General features: G+C 42.7%; 1 protein-coding gene across 4 annotated transcripts in view; it reads right to left on the bottom strand.

Annotated features, from left to right (window-relative positions):
• Positions 1-20,751, bottom strand: part of GRIK1 (glutamate ionotropic receptor kainate type subunit 1) — a 332,731-nt gene that overhangs the window by 53,787 nt on the left and 258,193 nt on the right. For all 4 annotated transcript variants that reach the window (XM_066259567.1, XM_066259565.1, XM_066259569.1 and 1 more), the window contains exon 8: positions 844-951. In XM_066259567.1, coding sequence (XP_066115664.1) covers positions 844-951 — 108 coding nt within the window. The remainder of the gene's footprint in view (positions 1-843; positions 952-20,751) is intronic.

The following is a 20,751-nucleotide window of genomic DNA, read 5'->3' as shown; positions in this document are numbered from 1 at the left end:
CTGTTCCCAAAGACACAGCATAGCTTCCTGCCCACTGCATCAAGAAAATAGTTAGATTGTAGGGTTTTGATGTTCAGATGATTATCTGAAGGGTTTTAAATCTTTTTCTTTATGCTTCTAACGGACAAGATCTTCACACTATAAGTGTTAATTCCAGATTATAGCTGTGAGTACTACAATTGGTGTAATAAAATATACTGAGAAGCCAAATTCTATTTCATTATTATTATCTCACTAAATAGTTCACATTTAAATTTCTCTAAATAGTAACCAGGAACTTTAAGGTTTGATTGATTGAGAATTACAATGAAAATAATCTTAAAATCAGAGTCCAACATTAAAATACTATACATAATTGGTGTATTCCCTCATAAAATTAAGGATGCAAAGTTAGTTTGCTCTGACAAATCTTGTCTATTCTACTTTATTGTGTCCCTCTGTCCTGATCTCAAAGTAGAGTGTAATTAAGATTCAATTCTGAGTAGCCTAGGACACCGTTCCAAAGGCGTCATTGACAACCTCTGATTTTTTTAAGTCTAAACTTAATTTTTTAAATCCTTTGGGAAGTGGGGCTAATGGCACCCACCATAGGTTATATATAAGTGCCAATATTGTCATGCTTGCTATATAAACCAAGCATGTTAAAGAAATGTTCACTAGCATTGCTATTTAAGAAGATAGCTTGTCAACATCTGTTGGCATATCTGGGAGAAATTTCTGGAAAACCAGTGCAAATGAACATGTTGGGAGAACCGTATGTTTACCCCTTGAATTGTATTTTCAATTAAAATGCTTGAGTGGTGCTTTTTAATGTATTAAAAAAATTATTATCAAGGAGATTACCTTTTCAGTTCCTTCCTCTCTTAGACTGATGATGTCTAGGTCGAAATCTTTCCTTAAGCCGTCGGTCTTATTGAAGGTGATCCTGCCAGTCAAGCCTTCCCACCGTGCCTATGGGAAAGGAAGGTGTTGTTATAACACTTATCAGAACCCGAATGCCATCAGAACTGCAGCTCCTCAAACCCTCCACAGGCTCCAGCTTTCTGGCTCCGTCCTGCAGTTAAGACCATGACCTCAGTTTAGTGGCTTGATTGCACTGTGCACCCATTTTATTTGTGCTCATTTATTTTGTCAGTCCTAACCCCCCAACATCACTCACATTTGTGACAGTGCCAACCCAAATGGCTGGACGCAGGAAGGACTGTTGGACAGTCTGCCCGGGAGCTAGCAAAGTCTGGGGAGTCATGGTGTCCTGCTCTCCAAGATCAGGCCAAGGCCCTTTTGAAGAACCCGCCCCCTTCCCCGGGAAGTACCTCTCTCTTTTATTCCTCTCTGGGTAAGGAATGTAATTCAATGCTGTGTTATAGAATTTTCAGGGTGTTTTAGGGTTAGTTGGGCCTTCCAGTGTCACTCGGCTATCATATTGCTTTCCCGTGGGGGCTGTGGCAAATTATCTTAAAATTGGTGGCTTAAGAGAATAGAAGTTTGTTCTCGGGTTCAGAGGCCAGAAGCGGAGGCCCAAGGTCAGTACCACCAGTGTCGGCAGGACATGCTCCGGGTCTCCTGCTGCTCCCTGCTTCTGGAGGCTGCCCTGGGGCTACGCCACCCCAGCCTCTGCTCCTGCAGTCACATCGCCTCTGCCTTTTTGTTACCTCCCTGGGGTCGCAGTCAAGGCAGATACTTTAGGGACATCTCCCCATCCCAAAATCCTCCATCCAATCATCTATGCAAAGTCCTTTTGGCTGTACAAGGAGACATGTGCGAGTGTCAGGGGTTAGGACACGGCGTCTCTGGGGCAGCCGCTGTTAGGTCTGCCCTCCCTCCACCGTACCAGCATGATTTCAGGGCTGAATGTGCAGCAGTCTGCAAGGCACTACCTCACATGGGACATCTATGGAGGTTTCAGTAAATAAAAACTAGTGTTCTGGGAGGGTTTTTGGAAATCTTGTTGAATTTGGGTTGACTTACAAATGAGGATCAAGGAGAACTCAGCCCTCAGTCTACACAGAGCTGTTTTCCCCCCTGACGTTACCAGACTCATCCGACATGTGTAAGCTACAGAGAAGATCCTGAGCAGTTCCACTTGGTGTGCAGTAGTGACCCCTTTGGCTGAGAGGCCCAGCAAGCGAGGAGAGTGTAAGATGATCGCAGAGCTGGGGTTGAGGTGTGACATCAGACACCTTGTCCAACCCGTGGCTGGTTATCTCAGATTTCATGGTTTACCCTGTGGGACTGTGGTGATATTTAAATGGACTTAACACAACTCTTAACACACAAAGCATTTACATCTTTAACAATAACTGTCTTTACTACTGCCTAGTATTTTAAAAAATATTTTTTAAGACTTTATTCATTTTAGAGAGAGAGAGAGAGAAAGAGAGAGAGAAGGGAGGAGGAGCAGGAAGCATCAACTCCCATATGTGCCTTGACCAGGCAAGCCCAGGGTTTCGAACCCGCAACCTCAGTGTTCAGGTTGATGCTTTATCCACTGCACCACCACAACAGGTCAGGCCCACCACCTCACAGTTTTTACCCCTGTGTGCTAGGTTTCAAGGGTGTCTCTTCTGTACTTTGCAAATCAACATCAGATTTGTTGTCCCCAAATACAATGTTTATAGCCATGGAATACAACACGAAGAGTACCTAACTGATTCATGCCACCTACAACTTTATCCAAACCTCGACTTTACATTTGGGGTGTGATGGTTTATTTTGATTCAGTCTGAATGGGCCATGGGGCATTCAGGTATCTGTTGAACATCACCTCTGGGTGAGACTGTTCCTTTGTCTCCCTGTTGAGACAATTTGCACGCCATTCAGTATAAGCGGAAACAGTTTCAGAGCAGGGTGGACAAAGGTTCCTGAAGGAAGCATTGCCTTGAGGTTCTTACACAAAGAGTATGCCATGGTTTTGACTTAATTGTCAGGATCCAACACAACCAGACTCACTCTCTGTCCACTAGTCGGATGGAATGGGTATTAGGAATGCTGGAACTTAAATCAAAAGGTCAGGAAATGAAGCCTAGCCAGGAAAAGCCTACAGCTCTCATCTAAGACACCTCCATGATGAAGTGTCAGCTGTTTGGGTCCCGTCCCACACAGAAAGAAGTGCTTCTTCAGATCCTGGGACTTTGCCTCCAGGGTTTAATGCCAAAGGAGATCAGAAGGCTAAACACTAACACACCAGCTGACAAAAGAGATGGTACATTTCTGTGGTCAACAGTAGCCCCTGTTGTTGCCCTTGCTGAGATACAGGTAATCACATTCTCTGCACTGGTACCAAAAAAAGAGAAAAATCCTATGGAATGCTCCTGGTGCAGCAGGTTTGTCCTCCCCATCACACTCAGTCCTCACTTTGTGTTCTGGTTACTCCTCTCTTTGTAAGTCAAAGCTGGCTTTGGGGGCTGATGGGTTCAATGACAATCAGTAATCCACTGCATCAAGGTTATGGTATCTGTCTGACAGTGGAAACCCACTTGTTTAAGACGTGGGTCCCACAGACATCCTGATGGTGTTAGGGGTTTGGGCTGAGTCAGTGTTCAGCCTCTTTGTTCATGCATGCTTCTAAGAATGTACTGCTTTAACTCCCCCCCACCCCAATCTGTGTGGAAGGGGGGAAGTTATCTTCATTAGTCTGGATGGGATTTTCTGAAAGCTTTTTCCTGAAGGCAACTTTTTCCTCACGGGGTAGCGCTGGGAGTCGATTCAATCCATTGTCCAGAGTTGATGGAACTCTCTGGAAAGGCACAGAATGGGTAGCGTTTATCTCTTGATGTGGCATGTCACCCATAGAAGCTCTTCAAGCCCATTTTAGAAATCCAATTTCATGTCTACTGTGTGTGTCTATTGTGTCTTTTTGCTAGGGTTTTGCAACACTAGTTTTATTCTTTAATAGTGCTCCAATCACGGGGGAAGGGAAATGTAATGCCTGCTTTTCCTCGTGACCCCTCCCTGCTCATCCAAGTGGCAAAAGAAGTTCTTTATTCACGCTCAAACAGTGCTTCCCTCCCTGCCTGAACTATCTACAAAGACTACCTCTCTGGGTCCTTATTGAGCCAAATATATCTATTGACCATCAAAGGCAAGTTTCCCTTCCTGCTTCCCATCCAAGATAAGCAATCCTGTTTGTCCTTTTCTTTTGCAAGCTAATTGGTGATCAGCACTTAGCAACCACCAATGCATTACTGATTCTGGTGAACAGACAGTGACTAATTTCTGCATGTGGAGACTGAGATCCACGAGGAACCCACTTTTGGGGACAAGGCTGCGCATCTCTAATTTAGATAATGGTATATAATTGTATTAGTCATAATTACAATTTGCCTGCCGGTGGAGATGTATTTACACAAGGACAATTATAGGATATGTAACTGAAAACAACATTTACACAGCCATTCTTATTTTAGGAAGTAGCTTTAATTTCTACCCTGCATTAGACCTTTGACAACAAGTGCCTCACAGCAATGGATCAGATGGTGTGGCTTTTTTTTTCTCCTTTCAGACACACATCCGATGGCCAAGAGATAGACATCGAGAGATAGAAAGAGAAAAACAAGGTTTTCATTAATGTCTTATTTGTATGCTCTTTTTCAAGGTGATATTTATCTATCCAAATAAGAAAAATATATAGATTAGTATGAAGGAAGTAAGTAGCTAGCACTTCAGTCTAGGCTTTTGTAATGCTCAACTTTCAACTTCATTTAGTTAAAATGGTTGCTGGTATTTACTTATGTTTTCTAAAGGGGCGTAAATATGTGAAGGCACATACAGCCCCTGTTCCTGTGATTCTCCTAACCCAGCTGGTCCCACTTGCCATAGTCTCGGCCCTGTTTCCTGCTGGAAGATGGAGACACTCTTTTTGAGTTAGGAGAGAGTGTTCTTTTCTAGAAGACATGGTCTTTTAAGAACAGCCGTTTCTAGAATGTCTTCAATGACGTGTAGAAACTATGACTTTTTTTTGTAAGAATATTATAAATAAAAGGTTCATGGCAACCCCCCAAATCAGCTTCCTTTAGGATGAGGGCAAGACGAGTGAGAAATCGTTTTTAAATGACTATTGCATGTGTTACAAAAATATCAAAACGTGAAAGTAAAGGAAGAAGTCAGCAGGACCATGAAGCCGTTCTTTGTTGTGGTGACCCCGGTCTGGTAGGCTCACCCAAGGAGACGAGTCCTCTGGGGACATAGGTATCAGACCCCTCGAGAGAATGCTTTTTGTTGTAGGAAAAGGGGATCTAGTGAGTCTTTTCAAAGATTCTGCTTTCCCTGAAAAGACAGATTTCCCCCAAAGATCCTGGCTGCTATTGTTATTCTTGGGGTCACACTGACCTTGAAGGCCGTCTTGTGGGATCCAGGAATCAGTCCCTAGCATGACCCCAAAAGCAAGCTGTCTTTATTTCTTTCTAATTTTGTGTTTGCGTGTCTAATGTTTCCCTGTGACCCTCAGTGGAGCACTGCTCTGGGGTAGGCTAGATCCGTGGCACGCCCACAGTGTCCAACGCCCAGACACCGGCGTGGACCTGGACATGGGCTGGGCATTGTCCAGTGCTGTGCTCAGCCGCCCCCGCTGGTGTGACATGGCACTGCCTGGTGTCTCAGGGTCCTCATTGGAGCACGCCCTCGAAACAAGGCTTTCAGCCGCTGTGAGGACACCAGCACCCCCTTGTCTGCCATGTACACAGCTGTGTCTCTCCATCCTCTGCATGGCAGCTGTGTACACGGCAGGGGACGGAGGTGCTGGTGTCCTCATGGCCATCAAACAGGGGCAGACATTTTTACTCCAAAATAGGCCTCTTTGGCACAAGGATTATTTTAAGGTATTATTAAAACAACAACAGCAACAACAAAACCCAACAGACAGAAAAGCTCTGAAAACCAAGTAGAATTTACACTTTTGGAAGAGCAATTTACATTTATAAGTGGAATATTCATTGTAAAGGTGTCTCCTTCTCTGTCCCAGGTAGGGCTGGGTGACCAGATCTGTACAAACTCCCGATACCCACAGGCAGAACACACGGCTCGTCCTCAGACCTGACAGTGAATTATCGCCTAGGGCAGAGTCGTCTGTTATGATAAGAGCAGCATGTTCCCTCCAGACCGCAGCCTCCTTCAAGGCGCTGCACCTGTCAATCTACTCACACCCGCCATTCCTCTGTGCCCCCCTCAGCTACATGCACAGAACAGACCGGTGCATGACAATGAAAATGAATTTCTGGGGAAATTCTTCCATAAAAAGTTATATTCAATACTGCAACTTTTGAAGATGCAAAACTGACATAACTTAGTGGGGAATTACTTTGAAGTGACATACGTCCTTCTCTGTTCAACATTCCGATGTTAGCAGCTTCCTGGTTCTATCTGGTTCTGCCCTATTTTGTCTCAACCTCAGTCCCCTATAATTGTGGAGTCCCTGCAGGTAGCAACTTCTGTGGCCCTGGGAAGTCACATTAATGCTCAAAGGTCCATATCTCCTTCCATAGGTGAGGGTGCTGAATGAGCATGCTCAGAGCACCCACCACTCTGCTCCTGCCTCCATCGCCCATTTTGAGCAGGTGCTCACACAGGTACCTGCTGCCTCAGCATCCTGGACCTCACAGAAAACTAATGCTGTGCTTCTGAAATGTAAACCAGAAAGATGGCCCTTGTAAGGAGGAGCCTCCTGCTTTCTAAGGAACCAGTCGTAATGGGGTGCTTAGACACCTTCTCATCCGGAAGCAGACCCTCTGCTCATTTGCTTCCGGCCTCTCTGTGCCCATCTCTGCATCCATCTCTGTGTCCATCTCTATGTCCATCTCTGCGTCCATCTCTGCGTCCATCACTGCGTCTATCTCTACATCCATCATTGCATCCAGTGCCAGGATGCCCACTGAGCTCCTTCCCTGTCCATCAGGTGAGCTTTCTAAAGATTATTTTTATTTGATTTTTGGAGTCTTTTGTTGTTATTGTTGTGCTCATGTGCTGACAACCTTTCTCCTGACCCTCTGCAGCGGGGCCCATGGGCGCACACAGACGAGAATGGACTTGCTTGAGGCCATGTCCTGTTGTTATTCAGAGCAGCTGAGGGAGACCTTTAGTTGTTTTCTGACACCACATTAAGAAATGCTATTTCAACCCAAATACGGCTCAGAGTCTACTTCCTCAGAATGAGGAATCAGGGGTTCAGATTAACCCGGCCCCTCGAGAATGTTCAGTTAAGTGGAGAAAAGAGTCAGATTTGTCCCATGGTATTTTGTAAAACTGCCTCAACCACAGAGGGCTTAATTACACTGTGGTTATTGGACTTGATGATGGTTTTAAACCAGTGATTTTCAACCTTTTTTGAGCCGCGGCACATTTTTTACATTTACAAAATCCTGGGGCACACCACCTACCAAAATGATACAAAATGACACTCTAACACAGTACATACTATACATATAGTTAATAATATAGTTTCTAAATGTATTTATACTCACTTAGTGTGAAACCTGGGCCTGTTTCAATGAACACAAAAGGGATATCCTGGACAGATAACAGCTGATACCAACCCAAGAAGACCTAGAAATAACTGAAAACTAGAGGCAGACAACACCAAGCCTAGAATCAACCAACTCTATAAATAAAAAACCCAAAAACAGACAATGAGAAAACAAAGAAGTGCAATCCAAATGAAACCACAAGAGACACCTTCAGGAGATGAACTGAGTGATATGGAAATAATCAAACTTCCAGATGCGGAGTTCAAAATAATGATTGTAAGGATGCTTAGGGATCTTAGAACAACAATGGATGGTCATTATGAACACCTAAATAAAGAAATAGCAAGTATAAAAAAGAATCAGTCAGAGATGACAAATACAATATCAGAAATAAAGACCACAATGGAAGGAATTAAAACAGGATAGATAGAGCTGAGGATCGAATCAACGAGTTGGAGGACAACTGGAATGAAAGCATGAAAGCAGAGAAGAAAAGAGAAAAGAGACTCAAAAAGTCAGAGGAAACCCTTAGAGAGCTCTGTGACAACATGAAGAAAAATAACATCTGCATCATGGGGGTTCCTGAAGAAGAAGAAAAAGAACAAGGAATAGAGACTTTGTTCAATCATATCATAGCTGAAAACTTCCCTAAATTAATGCAAGAGAAACTCTCACAAGTCCAAGAAGCACAGAGGACTCCATTAAAGAGAAACCCAAAGAAACCTACACCAAGACACATCATAATTAAAATACCAAAGCTAAGCGATAAAGAGAAAATATTAAAAGCTGCAAGAGAAAAAAAAGTTATCACCTACAAAGGAGCCCCCATAAGAATGACATCTGACTTCTCAACAGAAACACTTGAGGCCAGAAGGGAATGGCAAGAAATATTCAAAGTAATGCAGAACAAGAACCTACAACCAAGACTACTTTATCCAGCAAGGCTATCGTTTAAAATCGAAGGAGAAATAAAAAGCTTCCCAGACAAAAAACAACTCAAGGAATTCATTACAACCAAACCAATGCTGCAGGTAATGTTAAGGGGCCTGTTGTAAACAGATCAAAGTGGGAAAAGAATATAGCAAAAAAGGAATACACCTTTAAAGAAGAAAATGGCAATAAACAACTTCATATCAATAATAAACATAAATGGATTAAATGATCCAATCAAAAGACATAGGGTAGCTGGGTGGATAAGAAAACAGGTCCCATACATATGCTGTCTACAAGAGACACACCTGAACAAAAGATACACATAAATTGAAGGTAAAAGGATGGAAAAAAACATTTCATGCAAATGGAAATGAAAAAAAAAAAGCTGGGGTAGCAATACTTATATCAGACAAATTGGACTTTAAAACAAAGGATATAGTAAGAGATAAAGAAGGCCACTACATAATGATAAAGGGAGTAATCCAACAGGAAGATATAACTATTATAAATATCTATGCACCTAATATAGGAGCACCCAAATATATAAAGCAGACTTTGACAGATTTAAAGGGCAAGATCAACCACAATACTATAATAGTAGGAGATTTCAATACCCCACTAACATCACTAGATAGATCCTCAAGAAAGAAAATTAACAAAGAAACAGCAGACTTATTGGAAACACTAGATCTACTCGATTTAATAGATATCTTCAGAACCTTTCACCCTAAAGCAGCAGAATATACATTCTTTTCAAGTGCTCATGGTACATTCTCTAGGATAGACCACATGTAGGGCACAAAAGTGCTCTCAACAAATTTAAGAAGACTGAAATCATATCAAGCACTTTCTTCGATCACAATGGCATGAAACTAGAAATGAACCACAACAGAAAAGCTCAAAAAATCTCAAACACATGGAAACTAAATAGCAGGTTGTTAAATAATGAATGGATTAAGAATGAGATCAAAGAAGAAATAAAAAAATTTCTAGAAACGAATGACAATGAGCATACAACAACTCAAAATTTATGGGACACAGCAAAAGCAGTACTGAGAGGGAAGTTCATAGCACTACAGGCACACTTTCAGAAGTTAATAGAAAAAGCTCAGATAAACAACTTAACCCTGCATCTAAAAGAATTAGAAAAAGAACAGCAAGTAAAGCCCAAATGTAGTAGAAAGAAGGAAATAATAAAGGTCAGAGCAGAAATAAATGACATAGAGGCTAAAGAAACAATACAGAGGATCAATGAAACTAGGAGCTGATTCTTTGAAAAGGTAAACAAGATTGATGAACCTTTAAGTAGACTCACCAAGAAAAAGAGAGAGAGGACTCAAATAAATAAAATTAGAAATGAGAGAGGAGAAATAACAACTGACACAACAGAAATACAAAATATTGTAAGAAAATACTATGAAGAACTGTATGCCAAAAAACTAGACAACCTAGATGAAATGGACAAATTCCTTGAAACATATGATCTTCCAAAAATCAATCTGGAAGAATCAGAAAACCTAAGCAGACTGATTACAACAAATAAGATCGAAACAGTTATCAAAAAACTCCCAAAAAAGAAAAGTCCGGGGCCCAATGGCTTCACAACGGAATTCTACCAAATATTCAAAGAAGAACTAACTTCTATCTTTCTCAAACTATTTCAAAAAATTCAAGAGGAAGAAAGACTTCCAAACTCCTTTTATGAGGCGAGCATAATTCTGATTCCAAAACCAGGCAAAGACAACATAAAGAAAGAAAATTATAGGCCAATATCTCTGACGAATATAGATGCTAAAATCCTCAACAAAATATTAGCAAACCGGATTCAACAATATATGGAAAAAATCATACACCATGATCAAGTGGGATTTATTCTGGGGAGGCAAGGATGGTACAATATTCGTAAATCAATCAATGTGATTCATCACATAAACAAAAAGAAGGAGAAAAACCATATGATAATTTCAATAGATGCAGAAAAAGCATTTGATAAAATCCAGCACCCATTCATGATCAAAACTCTCAGCAAAGTGGGAATACAGGGAACATACCTCAACATGATAAAAGCCATCTATGAGAAAACCACAGCCAACATCATACTCAATGGGCAAAAATTAAAAGCAATACCTTTAAGATCAGGAACAAGGCAGGGGTGCCTCCTTTCACCACTCTTATTTAACATAGTCCTGGAAGTCCTAGCCACAGCAATCAGACAAGAAGAAGAAATAAAAGGCATTCAAGTTGGAAAAGAAGAAGTAAAACTATCATTATTTGCAGATGATATGATATTGTATATAGAAAACCCTAAAGTCTCAGTCAAAAAGCTACTGGACCTAATAAATGAATTCAGCAAAGTGGCAGGATATAAAATCAATACTCAGAAATCAGAGGCATTTTTATATGCCAACAATGAACAGTCAGAAAGAGAAACTAAGGAAACAATCCCCTTCACTATTACAACCAAAAAGATAAAGTACCTAGGAGGAAACTTAACCAAGGAGACTAAAGACTTGTACACGGAAAATTACAAAGCACTGATAAAAGAAATCAAGGAAGATACAAACAAGGGGAAGCATATACCGTGCTCATGGTTAGGAAGAATAAACATCATTAAAATGTCTATATTACCCAAAGCAATCTATAAATTCAATGAAATACCAATTAAAATATTGATACCAATGACATACTTCAAAGATATAGACCACATATTCCAAAAATTTATATGGAACCAAAAGAGAACACGAATAGCCTCAGCAATCTTAAAAAAGAAGAATAAAGGGGGAGGTATCACACTTCCTGATACCAAGTTATACCACAAGGCCATTGTACTCAAAACAGCCTGGTGCTGGCATAAGAACAGGCATAGAGATCAATGGAACAGAACAAAGAACCCAGAAATAAACCCACAGTTCTATGGACAACTGATATTTGACAAAGGAGGTAAGGAAATACAATGGAGTAAAGACAGCCTCTTTAACAAATGGTGTTGGGAAAACTGGACAGCTACCTGCAAAAAAATGAAACTAGATCACCAGCTTACACCACTCACAAAAATAAACTCAAAATGGATAAAAGACTTAAATGTAGGCCCTGAAACCATAAGCATCTTAGAAGAAAACATAGGCAGTAAGCTATCTGACATCTCTCGGAGCAATATATTTGCTGATTTATCTCCACGGGGAAGTGAAATAAAAGACAGTATAAACAAATGGGACTATATCAAACTAAAAAGATTTTGCACAGCTAAAGACAACAAGAACAGAATAAAAAGACAAACTACACAATGGGAGAACATATTTGACAATACATCTGATAAGGGGTTAATAACCAAAATTTATAAAGAGCTTGTAAATTTCAACACCAGGAAGACAAACAACCCAATCCAAAAATGGGCAAAAGAGATGAATAGACACTTCTCCAAAGAGGACATACAGATGGCCGATAGGCATATGAAAAAATGCTCAACATCACTAATCATTAGAGAAATGGAAATTAAAACCACAATGAGATATTACCTCACACCAGCCAGAATGGCGCTCATCAACAAAACAACACAGAATAAGTGCTGGATGTGGAGAAAAGGGGAACCCTCCTGCACTGCTGGTGGGAATGCAGACTGGTGCAGCCACTGTGGAAAACAGTATGGAGATTTCTCAAAAAACTGAAAATCGAACTGCCTTTTGACCCAGCTATTCCACTTTTAGGAATATACTCCAAGGACACCATAGAACGGCTCAAAAAGGAGAAATGCACCCCCATGTTTGTGGCAGCATTGTTCACAATAGCAAAGATCTGGAAACAGCCCAAGTGTCCGTAAGAGGACGAGTGGATTAAAAAACTTTGGTACATATATACTATGGAATACTACTCAGCCATAAGAAATGATGACATCAGATCATTTACAATAACATGGATGGACCTTGATAACATTATATGGAGTGAAATAAGTAAATCAGAAAAAAACTAAGAACTATATGAATCCATACATAGAAGGGACATAAAAATGAGACTCAGAGACACGAACAAGAATGGGATGGCAACAGGGGTGGGGGGTGGGGGGAGGGGCGATGGGGCGAAGAAGGAGAGAGGGGTTGGGGGAGGGGAGGGGCACAAAGAAAACCAGATAGAAGGTGACAGAAGACAATTTAACTTTGGGGGAGGGGTACACAGCACAATCAAATGTCAAAATAATCTAGAGATGTTTTCTTTCAACATATGTACCCTGATTTATCAATGTCACTGCATTAAATTAAAAAAAAAAAGGGATATCCTGGCAGGAATGGTAGAAAGACAAACACGAAGCTCTTCCTTAACAGTTCTCAGTCTCTCTGTTTTCAGTTTTTATCGCAGCCAAGCTTGAGAAGCTCAGCTCACATAGATATGTGGTTCAAAATGGAAGCAAATGTCAAAATAGCTTTGTTGGCCAGAATGGGGAACTCCTTGGCAACAGATAACCAAAAACTGTCCAAAGGAAGATCAGCAAACTTTAGCTTTAAAGTTAGATAATATTGTGATGCATTGTATATCACCTTCTGCAGGGGCTTCTTTTAAAAAGAAAAAGGTCAAATATCTATATACACCATCAGAATAGACGTAACCAGCTGAGGCTGAGGCTTGATCTAGTGGTGGCAACATTTACCTCCAGTCCTGACCAGGATTAGAGATCGGGACCATGGGGAGGAGTAGCAGCTTCAACTACTCGCCGGGGCCACACAATGACAAGTGCCCAGCAGCCCGAGCGGGGACCTTCCTGGGTGTGGATGAGAGGCGGCCTACTATTGGTTCATTGCTAGTGGTCGGGATGAATCCTAGAAGGTGATTGGTCAGTGAGCCTTTGCTGTGCCTCCACTCTTCCTGTCACTGATAGCTGGAGGGATTGTGAGGGGAATGTTTATGTTTGGATAGAGGCGACTGGCAGCGGGCCAGATAAATAGCCTCCGTGGGCCGTATCTGGCATGCGAGCCATAGTGGGGACCCATGTTTAATTTCCCCATGGCACACCTGACCATGTCTCACGGCACACTAGTGTGCCATGGCACACTGGTTGAAAAACACTGTTTTAAACAACAGTCACAAGTTACAGGTGAGAGAAAGACCTCTCGGGGGCGCTTTGCAGAGTTTTGCTGTGAACAGGGAGCTGCATGCATTTTTCTGCCCATCGTGGAGAGATTGAATTGGAATAGTAAACGTCGACTGTTTCGATACCATTACCATTCAATTGGATCACATTAATTAGGATAGGCTGGGCTCGCTCTCATTTACATCAGCTTAGTTTCTCTTCTCTCTCTCTCTCTCTCTCTCTCTCTCACTCCATATGGGGCAAAGTTTACTATCAGCGGCTGAGTAAAGCTTGCCTTGCAAACAAGAAGAACCAATGATGAAAGACGGGCTTCCCAGAGCTTTAATTAGCAAATTACTGTGAAAGTGTAGGAATACAAATGCACCTCTGGTTTAGCTTCTGATAATGTTACATCTGCTGCATTAAGAACACAGGGAACAAGCACCTTTGTGTGTGGGACACAGCCAGCAAATGGGCTCTCCCAGCAACAAGCCTCCTCCTTCAGGGATGTCAGAAGGTCAGTTTTTTGGTTTTGTCAGATAGTTAGGATACCGGTATTGTGGTCCCTAAATTCTTGCCAGATTTTACCCCAGGCAAGTCTGGGCAACTGATGTGGAACCTGATGGTGGAAGAGGTTTGGAAGGAGCTACCCAGTCACATCATTGATAAAAAGTTGCTTGTCTGAGATTTGGGCCAGACACTGGTGTTCCTGTCCTACTGCCACTGTTGCTTGTCTACTGGGAGGATGGCCGGTCAGGCTCAGATGCTGCTTGCAGAGGGGTCACAGTGTGATCACAACACTGCCTGTGGGTTTCCACTGATGTGAGTCCAGTGAACCCAGGTAACCGGAGTCATCCCACGTTGGCCGTCGATGTTTGCCTCACACTGAAGGCATTACATACTGATGGGGCCTGGGATGTTCTCCCTGACCTGGCTCCTTCACTGCCATCTGGCAGAGGGCCTGTCAGGCTGGGACCATGCAGCCCAGTGTCTGAGCATTTGCAGCAGCTTTGTGTTTTAGGATGTTTGTCCCAAATCTGCTTCTTCTTTCATGCTCACCTGCATTTCCTGTCCATTGTACAACTGGCACTTGGCTTGAATCCCATGTGCTCACTAACCTCTCGTCCCTGGTCTGTCACGTCTGCCCCATCTGGAGGACGCGGGTGACCCAGGATCTCAGTGCTGTCCTGGTCATCTCTCACTGTCCCTCAGTTTCACCTGTGACGCGCCTCCCCTCCCCCCAAAGGCTGGTTTCCAGGCTGCTCTGTGCTTTTCCCACAGATGCACACAGCCGCACTCTGTGTGGACCGCTGGCTCCCCCCCCCCCCCACCGCTCAACTGCTGATTTACCTAGGGTGGGCATCTGTGCTCCAGAAAGCTCGTATGCCCTGTTCTTACTGTGGAAGTCAGTGAAACATGTAGGGCAGACAGTGCACTAGTGGAGGCCAATATGTTACGATAGAATCGCACAGCCCGGAGTCAAGCCCTCTCTCTGCTTCACCAGGTAGACGAGTTGATCAAACTATAATTGAGTTCCACGTGCTTCCCTTGTCGAGAGGGAACACAAGTATCTACCCTGCAAACATGGCATGAGGGTGGGAGCCAGAATATTCTTCCTACCTGAGCATCAGAGGATGACCAGAGAAGGTCCTGCTTCTCTTGACTCCTTAGAGATTCCAGGCTCTGTCCTGAAAGAAGCCAATCCTCTTATGAGGATATGTGTGTGGGATGTGTGAGTAAAGCATGTCATGTTTAAGACATTATTTGCCAGTTAATTCAGCATGGGTCTCCTGGCCACCATGCTGGCCTGGATGTTGACAGGGACTCTGACGACACTGAGTAGGCCAGCAGGTACATGCAGTCAAGTGCTGGCCGTTACTCGAGATGTAGCATATGTTTCTGCTCCGAGTGGATGTTTCTTGCAGTGAAGTTTCTATGTGCTCTAATGCAGGACTGGAACGGTTTTAATGGGACGAGGGCATCAAGTGTGAGAGTGTGACAAGGCACAGATAAAATCGAAATTGGAATGCAATGAAGCAATTTGCTGAGAGAGACGACTTGCTCCCACCACGACCCTTCCTTACACTCCCATGAATAGGGGACATGCTCTCTCTGCACGGGTGACATCAGTGTCAGACCTGCTCCAGCATGATTGTTGCCTATTTTCCTTCTCTCAGAGAGAGTCTGAATTTAAATCTTGCTTGTGCTTCATGCTGAGGCTAGAGGGTCCCCAGCAGGGTTTCTGGGGTGGGACAGACAGAGTCCCCCCAGCACAATGAACCAGAGGCCGGGTTGTGCCAGGGAAAGACCCTCAGGTGGGGATAGAACCAGGGTGCGTTTGCCTCCTTCCTAGTCTAAGTTACTTAAATGGTACCAAGTTAGCCAGTCATTGAAAACCCTGGATCCCCACGGCAATGAGCATTGGGTGCACTGACTAATCTAACTGTGAATTGATTTAGCTGGCAGCGTGCTTTCCCGAATTATGCAAAGTAGAAACCTCTTTCAGGTTGAGAGATGATACTGTCCTAGTCTACCAACGTCCAGACACAGAAGGAAACAGGGATAAATGAATCATGTCCAAACCAAGATAAAGCTTTGCACAGAAACCTGCTGAGAGAAACCGACTGAACAGGGACGATGTTTCAGGTTCTTCCTCAGACAAACCAAGTGTGACACCTGACAGAAACCCTGTCATGATAGTAGGAACTTTATCTAAAAGCAACTTTTAAAGGATTAGGCAAAGGGTCGGGGGCAGTGAAGAGGCTCTGAAACCTACTACTATCTGTTTCATTCTCAATTTAAAATGTAGAAAGGCAGGTTATGTAGTTATTCAGTCCAAACTAAAGAGCCAAATACAACCATTTCTTTCTTTCTTTTTTTTTTTTTTTTTGCTTTTTTCCGAAGCTGGAAACAGGGAGGCAGTCAGACAGACTCCCGCATGCGCTGACCAGGATCCACCCGGCACGCCCACCAGGGGGCAATGCTCTGCCCATCTGGGTCGTCGCTCCTCTCCTCTGCGACCAGAGTCATTCTAGCGCCTGAGGCAGAGGCCACAGAGCCATCCTCAGTGCCCGGGCCAACTTTGCTCCAGTGGAGCCCTGGCTGCGGGAGGGGAAGAGAGAGACAGAGAGGAAGGAGAGGGGGAGGGGTGGAGAAGCAGATCAGCACTTCTCCTGTGTGCCCTAGCCGGGAATTGAACCTGGGACTCCTGCACACCAGGCCGATGCTCTACCACTTAGCCAACTGGCCAGGGCCTACACCCATTTCTTAATTCATAGACACTACTAGGCTTCTTGCTATAAATTCCAGGTAGGGTGGCCATCAGTTTCAATTGTCCAGGGCTGTCTGCATTTTTATTTTCTTATTTACTTTTACTTTTTATTAATTTTAATTTATTGTGTTAACATAGGGCTATCTGGTTTTTAAAACTGAAAGTCTCATGTCCAGAGGACACCGTCAGTCTCTGGTGAACCAGGACAGTGGGTCAACCCAATTCCAAGACAATTCCAAGACGGAATTGTCCTCTTCCCAGTAAGTAGCCTCAGAATAACAGTTCAGGTATTCTAATTTCTTTTTCTTCTTCTTTTTTTTGAAAGCTGAAAATGTTTATTCCCATAACTCAACCAAGAAAGGTCTTCCCGGATCACGTGATTCAATATAGGGTGGGGCAAACGTAGGTGTACAGTTGTGAGCCTGTGGAACGCAGAGTTTATTCTTGTATTATTAACTATTGTATTGTTTTCCATATAGACAATTGTAAAGCTGCTTTTGTCCCACCCTGTATAGTCTGTTAATTTTTAAAGCTCTATTGAGGTTTAATGACAAGTAAAAATTGCATCTATTTAAAGTATACAATTTGATCATTCAATACAGATGCACATAAGGTGTCCTACTGTCTGACTCAGTAAAATACAGTGTCCCCCAACATGGCAGCGACATTCAATCCATGTACGTGGTGAGTGACAGGGGCATAGTACTAGAAATCTTAGGGATCATCTAATTCCTAAAGTTTGTGGGCCAATCAAATACATGCAAGTCACACTGCATGTGAGATGTTTTTAGAACACTTTCTGTTGTTCAAAGCATCCTAGAGTCAAGCTTTCTTAAAAATTAGTCATTGTTCTCGCACTTGGTTTTGAAAAACTGAATGGGTCGTTTTTAAGTTGTCTATTTTGGAGCGCGTACTTTAGATCAAATATTAGCAGGATCAAACATTCTTTCTTTAGTTTTTGTTCATTGATTCATATAGTCTGGTCATAATTTTATTAATTAATATCAGTGTTGAGCACCATCAATTTTTTTTTGAGTGTGACAGAGACAGCAAGAGACAGAGAGAGGAACAGACAGACTGGAAGAGAGAGAGATGGGAAGCATCAATTCTTTGTTGTGGCACCTTAGTTTCTCAGTGATTGCTTTCTCATATGTGCCTTGACCAGGGGGGCTACAGCAGACCAAGTGACCCTTTGCTCAAGACAGCGACCTTGGGTTTAAGCTGGTGAGCCTTGCTCAAACCAGATGAGCCCGTGCTCAAACTGGTGACCTTGGGGTTTTGAACATGGGTCCTCCACGTCCCAGTCTAATGCTCTATCTACTGCGCCACTGCCTGGTCAGGCCCATCAATTTTTTTTAATGCAACTGAGCACACTTCTTCTGGTCTGGGAATTCTGAAGAACAATAGCTTATTCTAACAAATCATCTGGCACATTTCCAATATGAATCCTTGGTGCTCTGGGTGTCTAACTAATGGGTGCTGGTAGGATAGGAACGAGGTATTTGACATTAAATACTGCTTATTGAAATGACAATTGAGTCACATTTCAGAAGTTCTGAAGCCACCAGAGAGGGTATTCCAAAACATCTAGCTCAGGGGTCCCCAAACTACGGCCCGTGGGCCGCATGCAGCCCCCTGAGGCCATTTATCCGGCCCCCGCCGCACTTCCGGAAGGGGCACCTCTTTCATTGGTGGTCAGTGAGAGGAGCATAGTTCCCATTGAAATACTGGTCAGTTTGTTGATTTCAATTTACTTGTTCTTTATTTTAAATATTGTATTTGTTCCCGTTTTGTTTTTTTACTTTAAAATAAGATATGTGCAGTGTGCATAGGATTTGTTCATAGTTTTTTTTATAGTCCGGCCCTCCAACGGGTCTGAGGGACAGTGAACTGGTCCCCTGTGTAAAAAGTTTGGGGACCCCTGGTCTAGCTCAAATTAAAAGGGGAAATATTGGAGTTATGGAATGCAAATATTTTAAGAGGAGAAAAGATGGTTATGGTCTCTGTTCTTGTAGGGGGCTACTTGTTAACTCTCTGGCATATTGCCTTGGTTTTAGCTATTATCTAAAGTATTTGTATTATATCAACTATATATTTATTATGTGCTTATGCATGATAACTGTGTATTATGTTAATTCTCTGTGTGAGCTAGCTCATCTCCAGTGGACAGTTAATTTCTTATTGGCCAAAAGCGTTTTACTGATCTTTGAACTCTGTATTGGATAGATAACCAGCATGTTTGTAGAAGCTATTATTGTATAACATAGTACTTTCAAAGCTTACACACTTTTAAGTAGTGGAAGAAAGGGTGGAGGTGGGGAGTTCTAGGGGTCAGGATGCTTCCTACTGTCCCTGACACCAAGGCTGCAGAATCACAAGGGGGAGAAACAAATGTCCCTGCCCAACACACGCTCCTGCCTCCTCTTCCCTCCTCCTCGAAACATTGGACAAGCGGCTGCACAACCAGCACATCAAAGGGGTGAAATTGCTCACCCTCCCCAAGGCCACAGTGCCCATGGTGGCGACATCAAAGGGGCAGTCAGATTTAGGTCACCTCTGCCCGGAAGTCAGCTCCCATTCCTTAGTACAACTCTCAGGAAACTTTCTTCTGGGTTTGGAATGCTTTCCAAGTTAAGGAATTCCCTACCGGGTTGTGAATGTGTGTGAAAGGAATGACCTGTTAAGCCTTTGTTGAGTCCTTATGAACATACTCACTCATTCATTCATTTAGCAAATTTTCTTGCTGCTGGCTCTTTATCACAGAGTTACTAATGAAGATCAAGGGAGGAAGGTACCTGGGGGGAGATGGTGCCAAGAAAAGAAAACAGAAAGAATTTTGTTGATTCCAAAACTCTGTCCACCCTCTACTCTGTCCCCGGAATGGAGCAGTTAACATGTGCGAGTCCGTTGGGCTGTAATTTTATTTGTTTCCAATCAAAGGTGGCTCATTCTGTCGCTATTGTGTGAACAGAGCCCCATGGGCTCCCTGCACTGTCACAGTCCCACGTCCCCAGGGTCTCATGTACCCAGGGAAGGGTACAGCAACTTGCATTCGAAACTCATCCTCCATCAGAACACTGTGATCTCTGTCCAGTCACCACAGTTTTAAGTCAGTTCTTAGAAAAGCTGTTTAAAAACAAATCCAAAGTATATATAATAGTGGGGGTGAACATATACATTAAGCAAAGGAAGAAATGATAACCATAACCTTTAGACCACATGACTTCCTTGGAGGTCAGCTATTTCAGGAAACAGAATGATGCATTTATCGTATCCTCATCTGCTCGATATATAATTACTTTAACTATTATGTGTGTTGTTTATAACCCATTATCTTGCAATAACAGCTTTCACGGATCACTGCATATTTTAAAAATAGCTTTTCTTGCCAATATTTGATTTCCCACTCCACATCTGCTGACTTTAACTGTGCCTATGCCATGTACTCTGGGTAAACATGCTGTTTCCTAAGGATTTCTCTCAGAATATGCCCTACGCAGCTTTTCTTTTTCCATAAACTCTTTTCCTTTTTTTGCACTGGTTCCTGGGGTAATCTGTTTGTCAAACTGCAATAAATTTGGCTTCTGAACTTGCAAGTCAACTAAGCATGTGGGAACACACGCCTGAGACCTGGTGGATGAGAGAGAGGTGAGAACTAGGTGCTTGTCTGATGGTTTATGTGTATAATGTGACTAATGAAACCTGGAAACCAAACCATTCGGTCTGGAATTACTGCACTCAAACTACTTTGGTCATATTAATCAGATTAATGTCTTTGTTGGGTAGATTATTATTTTTATAGCTAATCAATAAGTTCTTTGGTGATGAAGATAAAACTTTGGACTCACATGGGTTTAATTTATATCTTTCTTTAGTTAGCCTGGTTGGATAAGACATTGTATTAAAAAATTAACTTTTGGCCCTGGCTGGTTAGCTCAGTGGTAGAGCATCAGCCCAGTATGTGAAAGTCCTGGGTTTGATTCCTGGCCAGAGCACACAGGAGAAGTGCCCATCTGCTTCTCCACCCTTCC

Source organism: Saccopteryx bilineata, chromosome 2 (assembly GCF_036850765.1).
Source record: "Saccopteryx bilineata isolate mSacBil1 chromosome 2, mSacBil1_pri_phased_curated, whole genome shotgun sequence".
NCBI classification, from domain to species: Eukaryota; Metazoa; Chordata; class Mammalia; order Chiroptera; family Emballonuridae; genus Saccopteryx; species Saccopteryx bilineata.
This window is presented reverse-complemented; position numbering and strand designations above follow the sequence as displayed.